Source organism: Erpetoichthys calabaricus, chromosome 4, assembly GCF_900747795.2.
Source record: "Erpetoichthys calabaricus chromosome 4, fErpCal1.3, whole genome shotgun sequence".
Lineage (NCBI taxonomy): Eukaryota > Metazoa > Chordata > Cladistia > Polypteriformes > Polypteridae > Erpetoichthys > Erpetoichthys calabaricus.
In genome coordinates, this window is record NC_041397.2 from 174,568,247 (window position 1) to 174,585,821 (window position 17,575).

At 39.1% G+C, this 17,575-nt stretch overlaps 1 protein-coding gene across 1 annotated transcript in view; it reads right to left on the bottom strand.

The window, feature by feature from the left end:
- Positions 1-17,575, bottom strand: part of nalcn (sodium leak channel, non-selective) — an 898,297-nt gene that overhangs the window by 201,170 nt on the left and 679,552 nt on the right. Inside the window, exons 17-18 of the mRNA XM_051926631.1 lie at positions 17,164-17,300; positions 16,733-16,874 (exon numbers count right to left, since the gene is read on the bottom strand). Of these exons, the coding sequence (XP_051782591.1) occupies positions 16,733-16,874; positions 17,164-17,300 (279 nt within the window). The remainder of the gene's footprint in view (positions 1-16,732; positions 16,875-17,163; positions 17,301-17,575) is intronic.

A 17,575-nucleotide genomic window follows, 5' to 3' on the forward strand; every position in this document is an offset into this window, starting at 1 on the left:
GGATTTCAATGTAGGTTATGGGTTGAAATCCTGTTTGGGTTTCCATAACATACAACACTGCTAAAAAGTGGTTTAAACCACTGAGAAGAACATTTGAGAGTCTCATTGACTTTCCATAAACTCAATATTCAAACTACCTTACAAGAAATTTGGTGAAATTTTCTTGCCACTTTGGGATATGGTAAGATTCATTTACACAAAGGCTTTTCATTGTGTTAGCATTCAAGAAAATACACAAAACTTCTAACTATAGATATAAAGATTGCTGCGGTGGCCTGGCGCCATGCCCAGGGTTTGTTTCCTGCCTTATGCCCTGTGTTGGCTGGGATTGGCTCCAGCAGACCCCCGTGACCCTGTAATTAGGATATAGCGGGTTGGATAATGGATGGATGGGTATAAAGATTGTCATTATAATAGAATGATACACAAAGGAACAACATTGTGCAATGTTACATTTGCAATTTTTATGGTTTGTGCTATCGAGAGTCACCTCATGCTTTAAAGACTCAATTTCCTTCTGAGTCTGTACCAAGTAAAACAGATCAAGAATATAAATAGACTAGCAAATCGTGCTTGTGAAAATTTCGCAAGAATAAAAGCATTAATGAAATAATGATGAGGGAGAGAACATCACACGTTACAGTAAGAAAGGAGATTTTAAAAGTAGTGGCTTGTGAGAGGACTCAATATTAGAATAGTGACATGATTTGTATGGGATGTTAGTATAATCACTTACAACAGCATGAATATTTACAATACAAAGTGTAACATGAACAGGTTAACAGAACATATTGGAAAAGAAGGGAAATGCAGGGCACATGCAAGTCAGTATGTGTGAAGTGTAGCCATCAGTTAATGTAGTATACCAACGTCTATAATAATTTTCAGAAAACGCAATTTGCTGCATAAACGTTATTGTCAGTGAAAATATTCCCCTGTGTGTAACCCACAAGTACCTGTACGTTCAACCTGGGTTTCGATGTAGTGTACAACTGGCCATGGGTAAAAACAGAGCCTGGCAAATCCGTAGGTATTACCGTAATACATAACAGGGAACACCAAGAATAAGTCACAAAATGCCTTTTCCCATAGTTCTGAGTGTAATCTACAATGAATTACGTAGTACTGTACATAACAAAACCCTTTGATATACTGTTTGACATGGGCACAACAAAAGGGTCTTAAATATACATAGATATGTACTACTGAAAATTTAACCAGCCTGTTCACAGCTTCCCCCTATGCCTTAGCCATTCAAATTCCTTCTTTAGTTTTACATACAAAAGACAAGAAATAGTCAGAAGTAATTTTATAAATTGAATTAATTTTATTTACAAGACGCATTCTTTTTTGATGGCGATAATTAAGTGCTTAATTTTTGTTCTATGACATATTTACACTGCTTGCACCTTACATTTTTTAAAATAACTAAGATATTCAATTTTGAATTATGCTTTAATCTTTTTTTTTTTTACAATGTACACTCTTGTTATACAGTTGGGGTTGTGTAGATTTGAACACAATGAATCTTTAAAATCCCCCAGTCAGCCTCTCAATTGAGACAGAATTAACATTCATGCCTGTTGAGAAATGTTCTCCGCCTACTTACAGAAAAATGAATTAATTCATTAAAATAAAGATAAAAGACAATTTTTTGTAACTTCAAAGGCAAATTAAAGATTTCTGACTGTTAGTATTGTAAGTAGTTGTGCTTGACAAGATTGTTGGAATCTTTCATGATTGTCCACAACCTCTATAGGCCTATTATTTTTCTTCTAACGTCTTTAAAAGATAGATTTATGAAAAATGTGAAGGTTGTTTTTTTCTAAACTTGCTTGGTTAATTAAAATGGTAATGTTTGTGATGAATTATTATCATCTACTTTTTTCCATCAGGGTTACTTTGGGCCCCACTCACAAAGGAGCCTTTGCATATGTGTGAGCAAAAAATTGCTAATAGCAGGAAACATCCACATTTTCACTGACAGCACAGGTGCCCACAGCAAACTTCTATCCAACGCACACCCCTACCTCACTTTGATCCTCACAAAGCATATCCAATAAGACCTAAATAAAAAGCCTTTTAAAGGGAAAATATGAGTTCTAGTTGGCTGATAGGGTCACGGTCAGAGTAGGTGTTTAATAGATCTCTTTTATGAGATTGTACATTTTATGTGTTACCAAGCTGCAAAAAAGAAAAAGTCTACATGGACAATCATTCAAAATGTGAACCTAATGGAAAGAAAAGTTTAAAAACAATTGAAGCAAATGGCTCAGTGTTGCTGTAAATTATACTTGGCATTTAAAAAAAAAATAATAATGATTTCAACAAGTAATTTTCCCATTTACTTAGTGTAACAGGTGATTTTTTATTCAAAATGCAGTACTTTGACTATTATGAAACAACTTATTTTTACAAAAACATAAGTGAATACAGGTTGCAATAATGACAACAGATGTAACAGCACAAGGATCAGAATGGAACAAAACATGTACAGTGTTCTCATTGTTTGCAGGTAGTCACAATTAGGATTTCAAAAAGTAAAATCCTGTTTTCTCCTGAAAGTACCATACAATTTGTTGTATTAAGCTTGCCTAATAAAAACATAGAAAATGCAACAAAACATGATTCATTTACATTCAACTTCAAACATTAGCATCTGGGATTTTCAGCAGCTTATTATATTTGAATTTTAATGTACAGCCTTAGGTATCACTTCTCTGAGCTCTCCCTAATTAAACTCTTTACATTAAAATGTTTCTGCATTTATGTATATAAAGACAGAACAAATATTACTTCAAGTCATAATTTATAACAGGTTTATAGGCAATGTTAACTTCTATGAAAAACCCTCCATTTCCATTTCAGTTTTTGGGTATATTATAGGCATCATCAAAGCTCATATATAAGCAATGGCAATTTTAATAATGAGAGCTCTTCTTTCAGCTGCTACACATGGGGTTACTTTACAAATAACTAAAAGTCACAAAAACCCAGCACGGTATTTCTTTAAGCAGTCCGTTTTGCAAAATATTAAGAACCAGAAGTGAAGGAATTCGCTGATCCTTTATATGATTAAAAAAGGGATTGGAAAGATATGTCTTTTCATGACCTCATCCAGAGGCAGCATACAAACTGTAGAAATGTTTGATTCATTTATTTCAAATGCAAAGTAATCTTTTTGTTTTGTTTTCATCATTTTCCGGAAACATTTAATATGGAAAGTAGTATACACCAGAAAGTGCGAGCCATAAAGTATGATAATTGTCATTGTCCTCAAACTAAGATGAAAGCGTTACACAGATTTTTATAATCTGATTGTTCTCCCAGTGCGTTGGTTTAATTGAACACTGTAAAAGAGTCTTGTATATACTGTAAGGTTTATGTGTGAATTTGACTTACAATGATCTAGTGCCTTGTGCCCAGTAAAATCAGACTATTCTCTTGACCGAACAAACCTGACATCAAATGAACAGGCTGCATAATGGCCGGATTTTAAGCAGGCAAAACTACCCCATATAGAATTACTTTCTGTAACCTTGCGACAAAGTAGTTGCATGAGACTGGCTTGTTCCATTGTTTGAAATTATGGCACCGGAAACAGCTGCACATCTTTATTGTTTATCTGTGCAAATGCTTTGCACTTGTTTCTCCCATGAAGAAGGTAGAAACACCTTGCAAACGGCAATGAATCTTTTCGTTATTATTGCCTTTTCACACTGTTGCATGTGTTTTCATTCATGGGGAGGGGGTGGGCACCTTTAAAGCATGCTTTGAGATTCTCGGTGGGCACATGGCTAATTATGCATGCATAATATTCCAATATTCTCATTATGGTAAGCTAATGTACCTCTTAAATTATTATTTTTTTCTTTTTTAACACATGCAGAGTGAAAGGCTCAAGTACTGATCAAAAGCTGATCTGTAACAATCTTCTAGTACAAATGCATGAAAGTCCTGCACATGGCTGCTGCAGCTCTGTGATGTCATGCTGGTCTTGCAAAGAATCATGGGGCACTGGGGAAAAATGTTTGCCTAGTCCAGTATCAGGGCAAATTTTCAGAAACATTCTGTGAACAAGGTCACTGGTAAATACAGCTGATTCAATGCGAAAAATGCTTTGGCAAATTTCACTGATCAAAACTATTAGGGAGAAAACTGCACTGTCACGAATATAAAAATAACACTGTATGGTAAAAAATATTCCATAAAATGTAAATAGAATGTTAAATACATACTGTTACTATTACTATTACTGTATCTCCACATACAGCAAATAGGATAGATCTGAAAAATATATATCAAAGAGCTACCAGCATGCATCTGTTGTTTTTTTAAAGGTAGATTATTGATAAATCTGTAAAATTATTATTAAACCTTTGTTCCAAAGCAAGTGGACCATTGAAATACTAACGACTAGTCATAGCAATGGCAAATAACAGTGCACTTAATGATATCAGCCTGCATTACAGGATTCTTCAAAACGTAAATAAAACTAGGAAAAATGACAACACAAAATAACTGGCAAATAAAGCTGAAAAACTGAATAGAAATGTGCTTAACTTTCATTGCTTAACAAACATTGAAAACATATGCTTAATATTATTTAATAAAATTTTCAATGTATTTTCCATATAGTATGGTAAAAAATAACATTATATATTTGAATGTCTACGCATTTTATATGGGTTATTTGAATGTTTTTATGCCTGTAACTGTTCCAAAGATTAATGCTTATGGACAGAACTTAAGCATTTTGCAAAAATATTCATTTGATCGTAGAGTCAGCAAACAAAGCATTTTCAAATAAGGAACATTAGCAAACATCTAATATTAAATCAGGAAACATACAATGAAGATATGGTTCACCATTAAAAATGCCACAATCAGGTCTGCAAACATTAAACTCTTGTTATGTTTTAACAGCTTATAAAATTTTAAGCTATCAATTAAAGGTGCATACAATTGTGTAAAGTTTTATCTGTTATTGAAAAATTAAAAAATATAAAACATATCCTTGAACAAATGTTTACAGTGTACACAACAAGGACAAAAAAGCTGCTCATTCAACAACATACAGTGGAACCTCGGTTCACGACCATAATTTGTTCCAAACCTCTGGTCGTAAACCGAATTGGTCGTGAACCAAAGTATTTCCCCCATAGGATTGTATGTAAATACAATTAATCCGTTCCAGACCGTACAACATTGAATAACACTGACACAAACACCCAGGCTCCCTGCTCAGCTGCATGTGCTCTCTCTCTCTCTCTCTCTCTCTCTCTCTCTCTCTCTCTCTCTCTCTCAGCAGCGCGCGAGCCCGCTCTCTCTCTCTCTCTAACATTGCAGCAGTTCACGCTATAGCCTTGCAACCAATCGCTGTATAAACACTTTCTTTTAATGAGTTTTAAGCAAAGGGGGAAAAAAGGAACATTTGAACAAATCTGAACTTTATTTAAAAACCAACCACAAGCAACCAAGAAAGTAACATTTACAGGAGTTTGCGCTATAGCCTTGCAACCGATCGCTGTATAAAAACTTTTTTAATGAGTTTTAAGCACAGGGGGAAAAAAGGAACATTTGAAAAATCTGTAATACAAAAACTAACCATAAACCATCAAGAAAACTAACCTTGCATGAGTCGAGGTCTGGCATGAAGTAAGAAAATGGGTGGACAGGAGGTTACAGTTTTGAGGGAGAGTCTGGCTCCGCGATGGAGGGATGTTTTCCTTCAGGTGTTTTCTCTCTTGTGATTTCTTGGGTTTCTGGTGTTTTTAGCTGTTTAGCTGGTGGGAGCGAAAGCCTTGTGCAGCCATTCCAAAAACAAAGTCCTTGTGACCCAACCCTTCGTGTTTGCCCTCCACATCACTGGCAGTCTGGCTTTGTTTACATTGTGCTGCTTGAAAACACGAGTGTTCTCAAATTGGTAAATGAGTAAACTGGTAAACAGTTTTTCCACCTCTTCCAGCACTTGAGGCCTCTGCCTGGTTAACGCTGTAACTCCTTTTACAACATCAGCTGCTTTAATAGATTCTTTCTACTTTAGAATAGTCGAAATCGTAGGTTTTGACTTCTTGTACTCGGCGGCAAGATCAGTAACACGAACGCCACGCTCATACTTTTCAATAATTTCTTTCTTTACTTCGATTTCAATTTTCTGCAAAACTTTCTTCTCACCACTCTTCACTTGCTTAGAAGCCATGGTTAACTGCAAAAGCACACGAAATACTGTAGAGCTCAAAGAGTTCACAGGTAAAGCATGCACGTCTGACTGAGAACTATGAACAGGGAGAAGCTGAACACGTGCTTAAATACAGTAATCGACGCGTACGAACCGGAAGGGAAATGAAATAGAGCACAAAGAGTTCACAGTGAAAGCACACACGCAAGTGCAAGCACGCACGTCTGACCGAGAACAATGCAACACGTGCGGAAATCATCAGCGCTCACAAACCGAAAGGGAAACTTGATTGTTCGTATACCGAGTGTGTGGTCGTAAACTGAGGCAAAAGTTTGGCAAACTTTTTGGTCATAAACCAAGTTGTACGTGTACCGAGACGTTCGTGAACCAAGGTTCCACTGTACTGTCCTGTAATCGGTGCTATAACTACTATAATATATCATTCATTGATTTGAACTACTTTCACACTTTGCAATTATGAATAATTATTAGAGGTTGGGAGCATGCAATTATAGCACGTTGCCTGACCCACCACACAGCAAACCACCTGGATTGGGACCCGAGTGCAGCTGGTGACATCTCAGTGGAACAGTGTGAGGTTTATTACGGAGGCTGGAGTGCCAATCCTGCCACAAACCCCCAATTTTTTCCCTGTAAATTTTAGATGCACATTGGGGCGGCATGGTGGTGCAGTGGTAGCGCTGTTGCTGCCTCGCAGTTAGGAGACCTGGGTTCGCTTCCCGGGTCCTCCCTGCGTGGAGTTTGTATGTTCTCCCCGTGTCTGCATGGGTTTCCTCCGGGCACTCTGGTTTCCTCCCACAGTCCAAAGACATGCAGGTTAGGTGGATTGACGATTCTAAATTGGCCTTAGTGTGTGCTTGATGTGTGGGTGTGTTTGTGTGTGTCCTGTAGTATGTTGGCACCCTGCCCGGGATTGGTTCCTGCCTTGTGCCCTGTGTTGGCTGGGATTGGCTCCTGCAGACCCCCGTGACCCTGTGTTTGGATTCAGCGGGTTGGATAATGGATGGATGGATGGATAGATGCATATTTTCCTAATGTAGTGTTTTGCATATATGACACCTATTTTAGACTTGTGTCTAATTAACAGTACATTCTTACAAGCCCACATTTCTTATTTGTATTTTGAAGTTTTCCTTCCTTGTTGCGCATCATTTATGGCATTTAGATCATTTGTTTTTGCTTTAATAGCTCAACATCTGATTTCTAGAATTAATTTTGTATGAGTTTCCATCTGGCAGTACTACAGTAGGTACTGATTGTTATGACTGGGAATCCCAAAGCATGAAGTCCCTGAAAGCACTAACAATAATGCCCACTAGAGGGGTAAAACAATCAGGAAAATACATAATCTTTGATAATAAAATATCCACTGTCCAAAATCGTTCTTCAATAAGAATAAAGCTCCATGGAGCACAAAGGCAAACATCAGTTGCCAAAACAGTAAGAGTTTCGAAAGCAAACTCAGTCTCAAAATGAAATCCAGGGAATAGTCAAAAAAACAGAACAGAAGGTCAAAAAATCCAGAATCAAGAAGGTTCAAGACACGAGCTCATCCAACTCCTGCACTCATTTACAATAGTGAGGAGGACAGATCCTGATGATGATTGGCAGGAGGCCCTGCCTCCTGGATACCACCCACAAAATACATGGAAACATCACCAAGGCATAGTACACAAAGCACATAATACATGAAAGTAACATTATCATAAAACAATTACCCAAAATTTAACAAAAATACATAAAACAAGAATATGAAACCCAGCCAGTGGTGGAATCCTGGCTGAAATACAACACTAATGATGTCATGAGGTATATTATTAAGGCAAGTAAAAAGTCAGCAAATATAAAACAGAAAGGAAATAAAACAAATGTTTTGTTTTGGCAGCAAAAAGACCCATTAATTGTACCTTTGTTACCAAACAATATCTTTGTTTTAGTATTCTGTTTGTTTACTCAAGTAAGATCTCTGGACTGAATAGGAGCACCAAGGTTTTTCAGGGTTTACCTGTTTGTATCACTCCAAATGATTGATTGTTGCTGAATGTGATTTAATTATTATTCGCTCTCTTATGCTTAATGGCATCTCCTGTTCAGTTGGCTGTTTTGAACCAAGTAGTCACTTATGTAGTTAAACAAATCGTACAGAGAAGCAACATTCATATTTATATGCAGCAGACTGTCTTACTCTGAGTAGCAAACTATGCTATTTCTATTTCAAATAGCTGTCGAAGCAGGAGGTCATTTTATTGTTTTTCAGCAGTCAAGCAATCATCAGGCAGCTGTCTTTCATCTGTTTGCCAGCCAAACCCCGAGGGGCTTTATTTGTGTTTTGTCTGTGTACCTGCTGATCAGCAAATTAAGTTGTGGACACCTTCCTGTTGTCTTACATGTGCTGAAAGTGTTTTCAAAGTTTCTTCCATTTTTGTGTGTCACTTCTATGTGTTTTTGTCGACAGGTTTTTTGTTGAACAGGTTCTTTTCATAGATATGTTATTATGAATTGTTTAGTGAAAATAATACAGTAAACTTTACCTCAATATTCAACATGCAAGGCTATTTTGACCCCTTTACTTTCTGCTCACTTTATTTTGTTGTAGATTTAATTTTAAATGGATACATTTACAAATTTTCCCATCAGTATACATTTAATAACCATAATGACAAAATAAAAACATGTTTAAAAGGTTCACAAAATTATTAAAAATCTGTAGTTTCATTCGTACTCTCAGCCTTTGCTGTGACACTCCAAATTGTGGTCAGGTGCGTTCCTGTTTGCTTTAATTACCCTTGAGATATGTCTAGAACTTTAATGGAGTCAAACCAATTGCCTTGACATAGTTTAGAAAAGCACACACCTGTGTATTGTGAAAGGGTACAGCCCGGACACAGACAGGAGGACACGATTTTAGCCATTACCACACATTTATTTACAGTCCTATTATTTACAGTCACTATGTGCACTGCCACGAAACACCCCCCACAGTCTCTCAACAGTCCCGGCTTCACCAACAGCCGTCTCTCTTTCTCTTTCACTCTCTCTAGGCCTCTCCTCGCCGCCTCCTCTCCGACCTCGTCCACCTCCTCACCCGACTCCAGCCTTGATTGTTGGGAGGCGGACCCTTTTATAGGCAGCCGAATGCCGACCACACCCAGCCACCTGTGACAGTACTCCCCCTGCTAGCTGAGACCTCCAGGGGCCAGTAGACCGATCCGCGAGGACTGGTCTTCCTCGGCGGCAAGCCGACACTTCGTAGCCTAGGGCCCGATCCTGAAATCCAAAAAGAAAAACAAGGGCGGAGGCGTTGCCCTGACGCAGCCCCTCAGCTCGTCCTCTGTTGGGCCAACGCTCTCGGCCCAGATCGGCACCCCGATGCTCCCTTTTTCAGCTTCCCAGGCCGACAAGTCTGCGGTCCTCGCCATGGGACCACCAGTGGGAGCACACGTGCTCGTCTCCTCCCAGCCAACGGGTAATTCCTCTGCCTCTGCAGAGGACGGCCCTTCGAGGGATGCGCGCACCCAGCTGCACGTCCTCCCATATTGGAGGAACTGGCTTTCTCAAGCCGCTTCCTCCTTTCGTTTTGGGACGCCGTGACGGTTCGAATCTGCCCTTTACAAGAGGGCAAACCAGCCCCGCTGGCGTCCGGAGCTTCATGGGGTCAGTCTCTCTTACCTTCCCCGCTGTGCCTCTCCGGTCAGAAGCTCCTGCAGCGCGCTGATCCTCCTTCGCCTGCGGCTCCTGATCACACGTCACTGCCATCCCTCCTGACTCCTGCGTCTCCGCCCGGAGGGCACATCGCTCGGCCGGCAGCGATAGCACAAGCCGAAGCTCTTCTTGCAGCTCCTGTAAAACCGCTGCCAAGCTGAGAGAAACAGCCGGCGGTGAGCTTACCTTTTGAGCAGCGTCACTCGCCGACTGCTCTCTATGGGCCCTTCCCTGCGGCCCACTTGGTTTTCTTTGAGGCACGAGACAGACATTCCCTGCTCCCGCCTCCGACCAATCATTGACGAGGAAACAGGACACGCTGTCCAATCCCGTGCCTGTCACGAGGAGGGATTTCTGGTCGGCGGTCATCTCGTCCTCCCTCCATACATGGAGACGAGATTCCGGGCAGCTCCGCGGCTGCTGCGGCTGTCGAAACTGCAGCTCTTCCTACTCGGCAGCTCCTCCTGCTGCTGCCACGTCTTTGAGCCGCCCCTAAAACATAAAGTCCAACGGCGGACCGCTAATGGTCCGCGACTCTACATTTCCCTGCGGGGTTGGGTGCACGCCGCCCCTGCGGCACGTGGATGAGCTCCCCTGCTATGCAGGGCCTTCCACAGACTTTTTCAACAATACAGGTCCCCACCTTGACCCTGGTGGAGCATCTTGCCGACTACGCCACTATGAAAGGGTACAGCCTGTACACAGTCAGGAGGACACGATTTTAGCCATCACCACACGTTTATTTACAGTCCTATTATTTACAGTCACTATGTGCACCGCCATCAAACACCCCCCACAGTCTCTCAACAGTCCCGGCTTCACCAACAGTCGTCTCTGTTTCTCTTTCACTCTCTCTAGGCCTCTCCTCGCCACCTCCTTTCCGACCTCATCCACCTCCTCACCCTACTCCAGTCTTGATTGTCGGGAGGCGGACCCTTTTATAGGCAGCCGAATGCCGACCACACCCAGCCACCTGTGACAGTATATAAGATCTTACAATGCACATTACAGGTCAGGTCAAAAAGCAAGCCTTGAAATTCAAGGAACTCTCTGTACATCTCCATGTTCAAATTATGGTGAGTGTTCATAGGATCATAGTGGCCTCAGAATCTGGGATAATCTGTCAGAAGGACAACCATCTCAGCAACACTCCATTAATCAGTAATTTATGGTAGGGTGGCTAGATGGAAGCCACTCTTGAATGAAAGGTACATCTAGAGCAGGGGACTCCCAAATTTTTTCCCCAGAGAGCTACTTTTACAAAATGAAAATGGCAGAGAGCTACTCTTGTTTTCTAACATTTATTTTCATACCTTATTTCAACCCAAACAAACTGAAAAAGCTTGTTTTGCCTGAACATTTACAAAATGTTGGTGTCCACAACTTACGTTTTGCATTAAAACATCATAAAAAACATTTAGTTCACATGCAAGTGCATTTTATATGTCTGTATGCATTTTCTAGTGTATCTCACACTATTGAATTAAAACATGAATGCTGTCAAAACAAAATAATGCAGTTACAAATACACAGATATTACTTATTCATTTGTCATTTTGTTACATGTCGCTGCTTCACGTCACGAGAGTATTCACATGTCCAGTTGCATACGTGGTGTGTTTTTTAGTTAGTCAGATGACTGGAACTGCATGGAGTCAACAAGAGAGGCAGGTGTATGGTGGAGTGTAGTTCACTCTTATGGAGTCATTTAAATGTTCATCTGTCAGTCTTGTTCTGAACTTTGATTTCATGACATTCAGGTCAGAAAAGGCAGACTCACAGAGGTATGTAGACCCAAATAAAGCAGACATTTTCAGAGCCGCTTAGTGAAGATTTTTATAGTTATCTGGCTCTACTAAGCTCCAGAAATGCTGAGAATGCTGTTGAGACTTTAACTGCACATTATTTTGAAGGTTTACTAATATATAATATATAAAATCCAATGTCTCTCTCTCTGTACGTCTGTCTGAGTTTCACAAGAGAACTACTTAACGGATTTAGATCGGGTTTTTTCTATAATTTGCTTGAATATTTCGGTTCATTTTGCAACTTCTCTCATTCCGCTATGTATCATAGTTCACTTGCGTTATGGATTTATTTGCGTGAATCCCAGAGACACACAGCAGACTGAGGTGAGGGGCCTTCCTCACTCACTCGCCAGCTTCGGGGCGTGTACCTTAACTCTACTTAGCTAGCGAACGAGAGAACAATTGAATTCATCTTTGTTTGATGAGTTTGAGTTTGGATATTCCCTTAAGTGTATGCCACATTGAAAAAATAGATTGCAGTTCAGATTGTGGATCGTGATTTTGTGTTAAAAGGATCGTGATATGATTTTTTGGAAAGATCGCCCACCCCTAATTTGACTAATCAAGTTTTCAAATTTATGTAGGATTCATTAACCCTTTGGTGAGCTACTTGGAAAGCGGTTGCGAGCTACCAGTAACTCGCAAATGACGTGTTGGAGAACCCTGATCTAGAGTTTGCATTTAAGGGACATTGGTCTGAAGACACAAAAATTGAGCTATTTGGGCAGAACTACAAGAGTTATGACTAGTTAAGACTAGGCATTGCTCATAACCTGGCTAATACCATCCCTAATGTGAAGCATGGTTGTGGCATCATCATGCTATGGGGTACGTCTTAGCAATAGAGACAGGGAGACTTGTCAGAATTAAGGGAAGGATGAATACAACTAAATACAGAGAGGTTCTTAAAGAAAACCTACTCAAGACTGCTCATGACCTCTGACAAGGTGACAGTTTACCTTTCAGTACAACAATGACCTGAAGCGTATAGTCAAAACAATGCTGAAGTGACTTCAGAACAAATCTCAAAGTTTCCTTGGGTGGCTCAGCCAAAGCCCAGACTTAAACCCCATAGAAAATTTGTGAAGACACCTTAAGATGGCAGTTTGCAGACACTCATCATTCTGTCTAACAGAGCTTGAACTAATCTGCCAGGAAGAATGGGATAAATTGGCCAAATCCAGATGTGCAAAGCTTATAGAAACTTACAAAACAAAGATGAATTGAATTTGTAATTGCTGCCAAAGGGACTTTTACAAAATATTGAATTAAGGGTCTAAATACTTAAATGAATGCAAGATTTCAGTTTTCAGTTTTTTTTAAACCTTTATTTAAAAATGTTTTCATTTTGTTGTTATTGGTTATTGAAAGTATATTGATGGGCAAAACTGGCAAATTCATCTATTTAATTTTAATTTCATCACACAATGACGTGTGTAGAAATTGAAGGGAAATGAATATTTTATATATTTGTTGTGAAGGTGTGTGTGTGACAGCCATGAGGCAAGGTAGCGCAGAGAGAAATTCAGTTCAGCATAGAGACAGATCAAATCCACTTTCTGTTGTGAAAAGGTATGAGAGGTGATGTCAGATGTAGTATACTGAAAGTGCAAAGGGTGCCGGCAGTCGTACAAAAAAGAGAAAATGGTGGTCTGGGTTGAGGTATTTTTTTTTTTGCTAAGGGCTCTGAAATTTAGGAACGTGAGACAGATGTACCTCCCGGCTGAAAGATAGCAGTACAGTGTCTATAGCTAGGGAAGATGGTGACAGGCTGCCCATTTAAAATTGAGATCATCAGGAAGGATATCTAAAATTAGACTGTGCATGGCTTGAAGTGTATTGCACTTTTTTGTTTCTCTGAGGTGTGTTCATTAAAAATGTGATGATTCTGTGATGCTTTTTTTTTCTAGTTTCTTGAATTTGGAAAATGAAGTTAAGTGCAGATATTATTTCTTTATGTATGCTTTTGGGACCTGGAGGGAGGTGTTAGATTAGGTTTTGTTTACTTAGATTAATAAATAAGTAAATTATTCTTTATTCTGCTCTAATTTTTTATTTTGGTTTTGAAATATGGGGAATCTAATAGTACCTTTATTTTTATGAATAGCTTATGTTCAACACTAATGTTTTATTTTATGGTTAAGCTTTAGAAATCCCACCATCTGATTTTTGTTATTCTCTGGGTGCTACTGTTGTGAATGGGGGACCTAAATACAAAAAGTCTCCAAAAACAACTGAAAACACCCATTGGGGGGACCATCAAACCCTAGTCAGTCATGAAAAGGCAAACATAAACTCTTTATAAATAAAATATTGATACACACGTGCGCTTGGGAGGCAACTTGTAGACTCATCTAATTTATAATTCCACCACGAACCATTCCATTCCTTCCTACTGATTGCACGACCACAAGTTTACATGACACCACTTCCGGCTTCCCATCTCCTTGCCACTCCACTTCTGGTCTGGCTCCCTCTTAAAGGTCAATGCTGCCATCTTTGGATTTGTCAAGTTCTGACTTCCTTCTGAAAGACACTCTTTGCTTATTGTTTCTGCCATGCTTCTTTATTTTTCTTTTGGTCATCAAATATACGGGGTTTGCCTCCAATAATAAGCTCCAAGGAACACAAAGGCAATCCAAGGAAAACAAGACCCAAAAACACAAATCCAGAAGGCAGATTCACAAACAGAGCATAAGGTTAATAATACAGAAAATTCAGCAGAAAGCACAGTATAATCACAAGAGAAGCTCACCATCTGCAGCACATTCAATGAAATGCAAGAGACTGTGGGTTTGCACAGCCTAAATAGGGGAGGAACCCTGGTTGAAATATGACAGCAATCAGTCAGCAAACAGTTGCTAGGATCTGTGTACATGGGTTAATAGCATGTCTCTTGGGCAGGCCCTACAGTGTGTCCTGTCAAAGTAAGATGTTAGAGGCACATCAGACTTGCACACGGGTGCTGGATCCTCTACTTTTCTATCTGTACACCACCTCACTGGGCTCCATCCATGGGTTCTCTTATCAGTGTTATGCTGATGATACATAGCTGCACCCGTCATTCCCTCCTGAGGATGACACGGTATCAGCTAGAGTATCTACATGTCATATTGATATTTCAACCTGGATGAAGGACCACCATCAACCTGGCGAAAGCCAAGTTTTTTGTGATCATGGCCAGCCAGTCTGTTCAACTCCCCATCTTTGTACAGCTTGGCTCATTGTCACAAACACCTGACAAGTCAGTTTGCAATCTTGGGGTGGTGATTGATGAGCAGCTATCTTTCTCAGACCACATTTCTATTATTTCTCATTCATGCAGGTTCACACTGTACAACATCCACTATATCAGACCTTATCTGATGGAATATGCAGCACAACTCCTGGCCCAGGCTTTGGTTTTGTTGCGTCTAGACTACTACAACTCACTTCTGGCAGGAGTACCCATTTATGCTATCAAGTCACTGCAGATGGTCCTCAATGTAGCGGCCCATCTTGTATTTAACCAGCTGAGATGGTCACATGTCACTCCTATCTTCAGGTTGTTACAATGGCCCCGTGTTACAGCACACATTAAGGTCAAATCCCTGATGCTTGTCTATTGAGTAGTCAGTGTATAAGGAGACACTTGTGAGGTGCCATGCTCATCCTTAACTACTCTTTTTCCCTATGTAGATGCTTGTTGGTGTAACGAGTTGTCCACCTCCATCTGAACTGCTGACTCCCTCAATGTATTTAAGAAGCAAGTGAAAACCAATCTGTTCTCTCAATATTTGCCTAATTGATTGAAAAAAAAACTTATTAAACTTGCTTTGTGATCTTTCATATTGTTGGTTGATTTGTTGTTACATTAAGTTTAATTGCTTCATTGATTGTTAATCCATGACTGTAAATTTATTAGTAATTACATCTTTGCACTTATGGCAATCTACATTTGTTACCTTTCCTACTATACTTGCTGAACAGGCCCTAATTAATTGTAGCTCAACTATGTTTACCTCTTTTGTAAGTCACTTTGGATAAAAGTGTCTGCCAAGCAAATAAATGTAAATGCCTCTATTGAAACAGACTTTTTGTTCATGACTGAAGATAAATATCAAGCACTTTACTGTGGTTGTGCTTTCTAAAGAAATTCCAATTTAAGAATATCACACCCTGTTTTTTGACTTTTACTTTAGTTCAGTGATTTGGATTAGATGTTTATTGGAACTGATTTTACAGTTTTGACCCTTTCTTCATCCCTTGACTATATCTTTATCTTGATCAACTCTCTAGAGCAGTACACAAGGTCGGAAACAAGAATGGATTTGGGACGAGCTCAAAATAAATAAATTCATTAATATTAATCAGTTAATGTTGACAATTATTCATGAAAGCATATTTGAGGATGTGGAATAAAAAATCGACTACTTTGAGAACATCCATGTGGACACAACTACAACATGCCATCTGAGAAAGACTGAGCCCCAAAAATATTCAGAATAATGCGTATGACTTGAAACACTAAACTATTAATTAATCAATACCCATTCAAAATATTTTAAGATGGGGCAAAATGCAAAAAAGACAAAGAAGAAAGACAAAGACCAAGCAATCCTAAAGGTAATGATAGAAAAATACTATAATCCAATAAAAGGTCAAGCTTTACAATATCCAAAGCACAAAAAACTATAATAAGAAATAAGCCAAACAATACAAAGGTCTAGATGCAAAACCAGAGAATCCCAAATTATATAGGACAAAGACAAAATAATTTACAAAGAAAAAGAAAGCAAATGAACAACAAAAGACTAAATGAAACCCCGGCAAAGCCGTGACACAAACTTCACACAGATATTACCTAACCAGTATTTAAATTTCTGTTTTCACATTTAATACATTCAGATACAGGATACAAATCCAAATAATTAACAAAGCATTTAGAAGACAGAGAATGCAGCATGTATCTGAATGCACTGTCTTTCTAAAAGAAATGTTCTATGGATTTGGTGTAGAGATTAAACAAGAATTCATGTACCTTTCGATCTATATACTTGTTATCTTCAATTCCAGACCTTTTTGAATGATCACAGGAAGAAGAGGATGCAGAGGGAAGTCTACGTAACAAACAACTGGTGTCTTGCTGTTGGCGGTCAATGAACTGCTTCATGAAGCTTTCCCTTAGTAAAAAGACAGATTAAAATGTTGATTAAATGATAAAATCAGAAAAACTGCAGTATTATTTAATTTAAAAAGTCACCTTCAGTTTAACACTTTACGTGATCATAATGATAATTGAAAAATATATTTAATATTAACAAACTTCTTGTGACATTACTTCAAGCGCTTCCCTTTTAAAGCCATGGGTATGGATTTTTTCACTGACATTCTTCTTTAATTGATTAATTTTAATCTTTCCTACTCTATCACAAAATAAAAAAGCAGTCCTTATTTAAAAGAAATATGTACCTGATTCGAGGAACTGTAAAATCGGAAGGGAGCTTGGAGATTTTCACCATCTGTGGCCGGTTGGGAAATTTCTCAAATATACGAAGCCGCAAAGGAAGTTTTTCTTTTGTGTCAGCATTGGCTTCACTTTGTTTTAGCTGAAAGAGAAGAAAATCACTAATGTTTAAAAGGGTCATTCATTTATATACAGGTATGCAATACATCCAATTATAAATGGTATAAGCCTTCTGACTTAAGAAAGTTTTATTTTTTTTGTGAATTCCTGCCAAGCTGAGTTCCTAAATCATTGGCAGTTATGCAGACCACAGATTAGAATTCTCCCTTGTTGAGTCTAGCATCCCTGCTCCCAGAGTCTTCAGGAGCTCCTGTCTGGGCTCCTGCTTTAACAAGTCAATATGGTTCTATTCTGTCC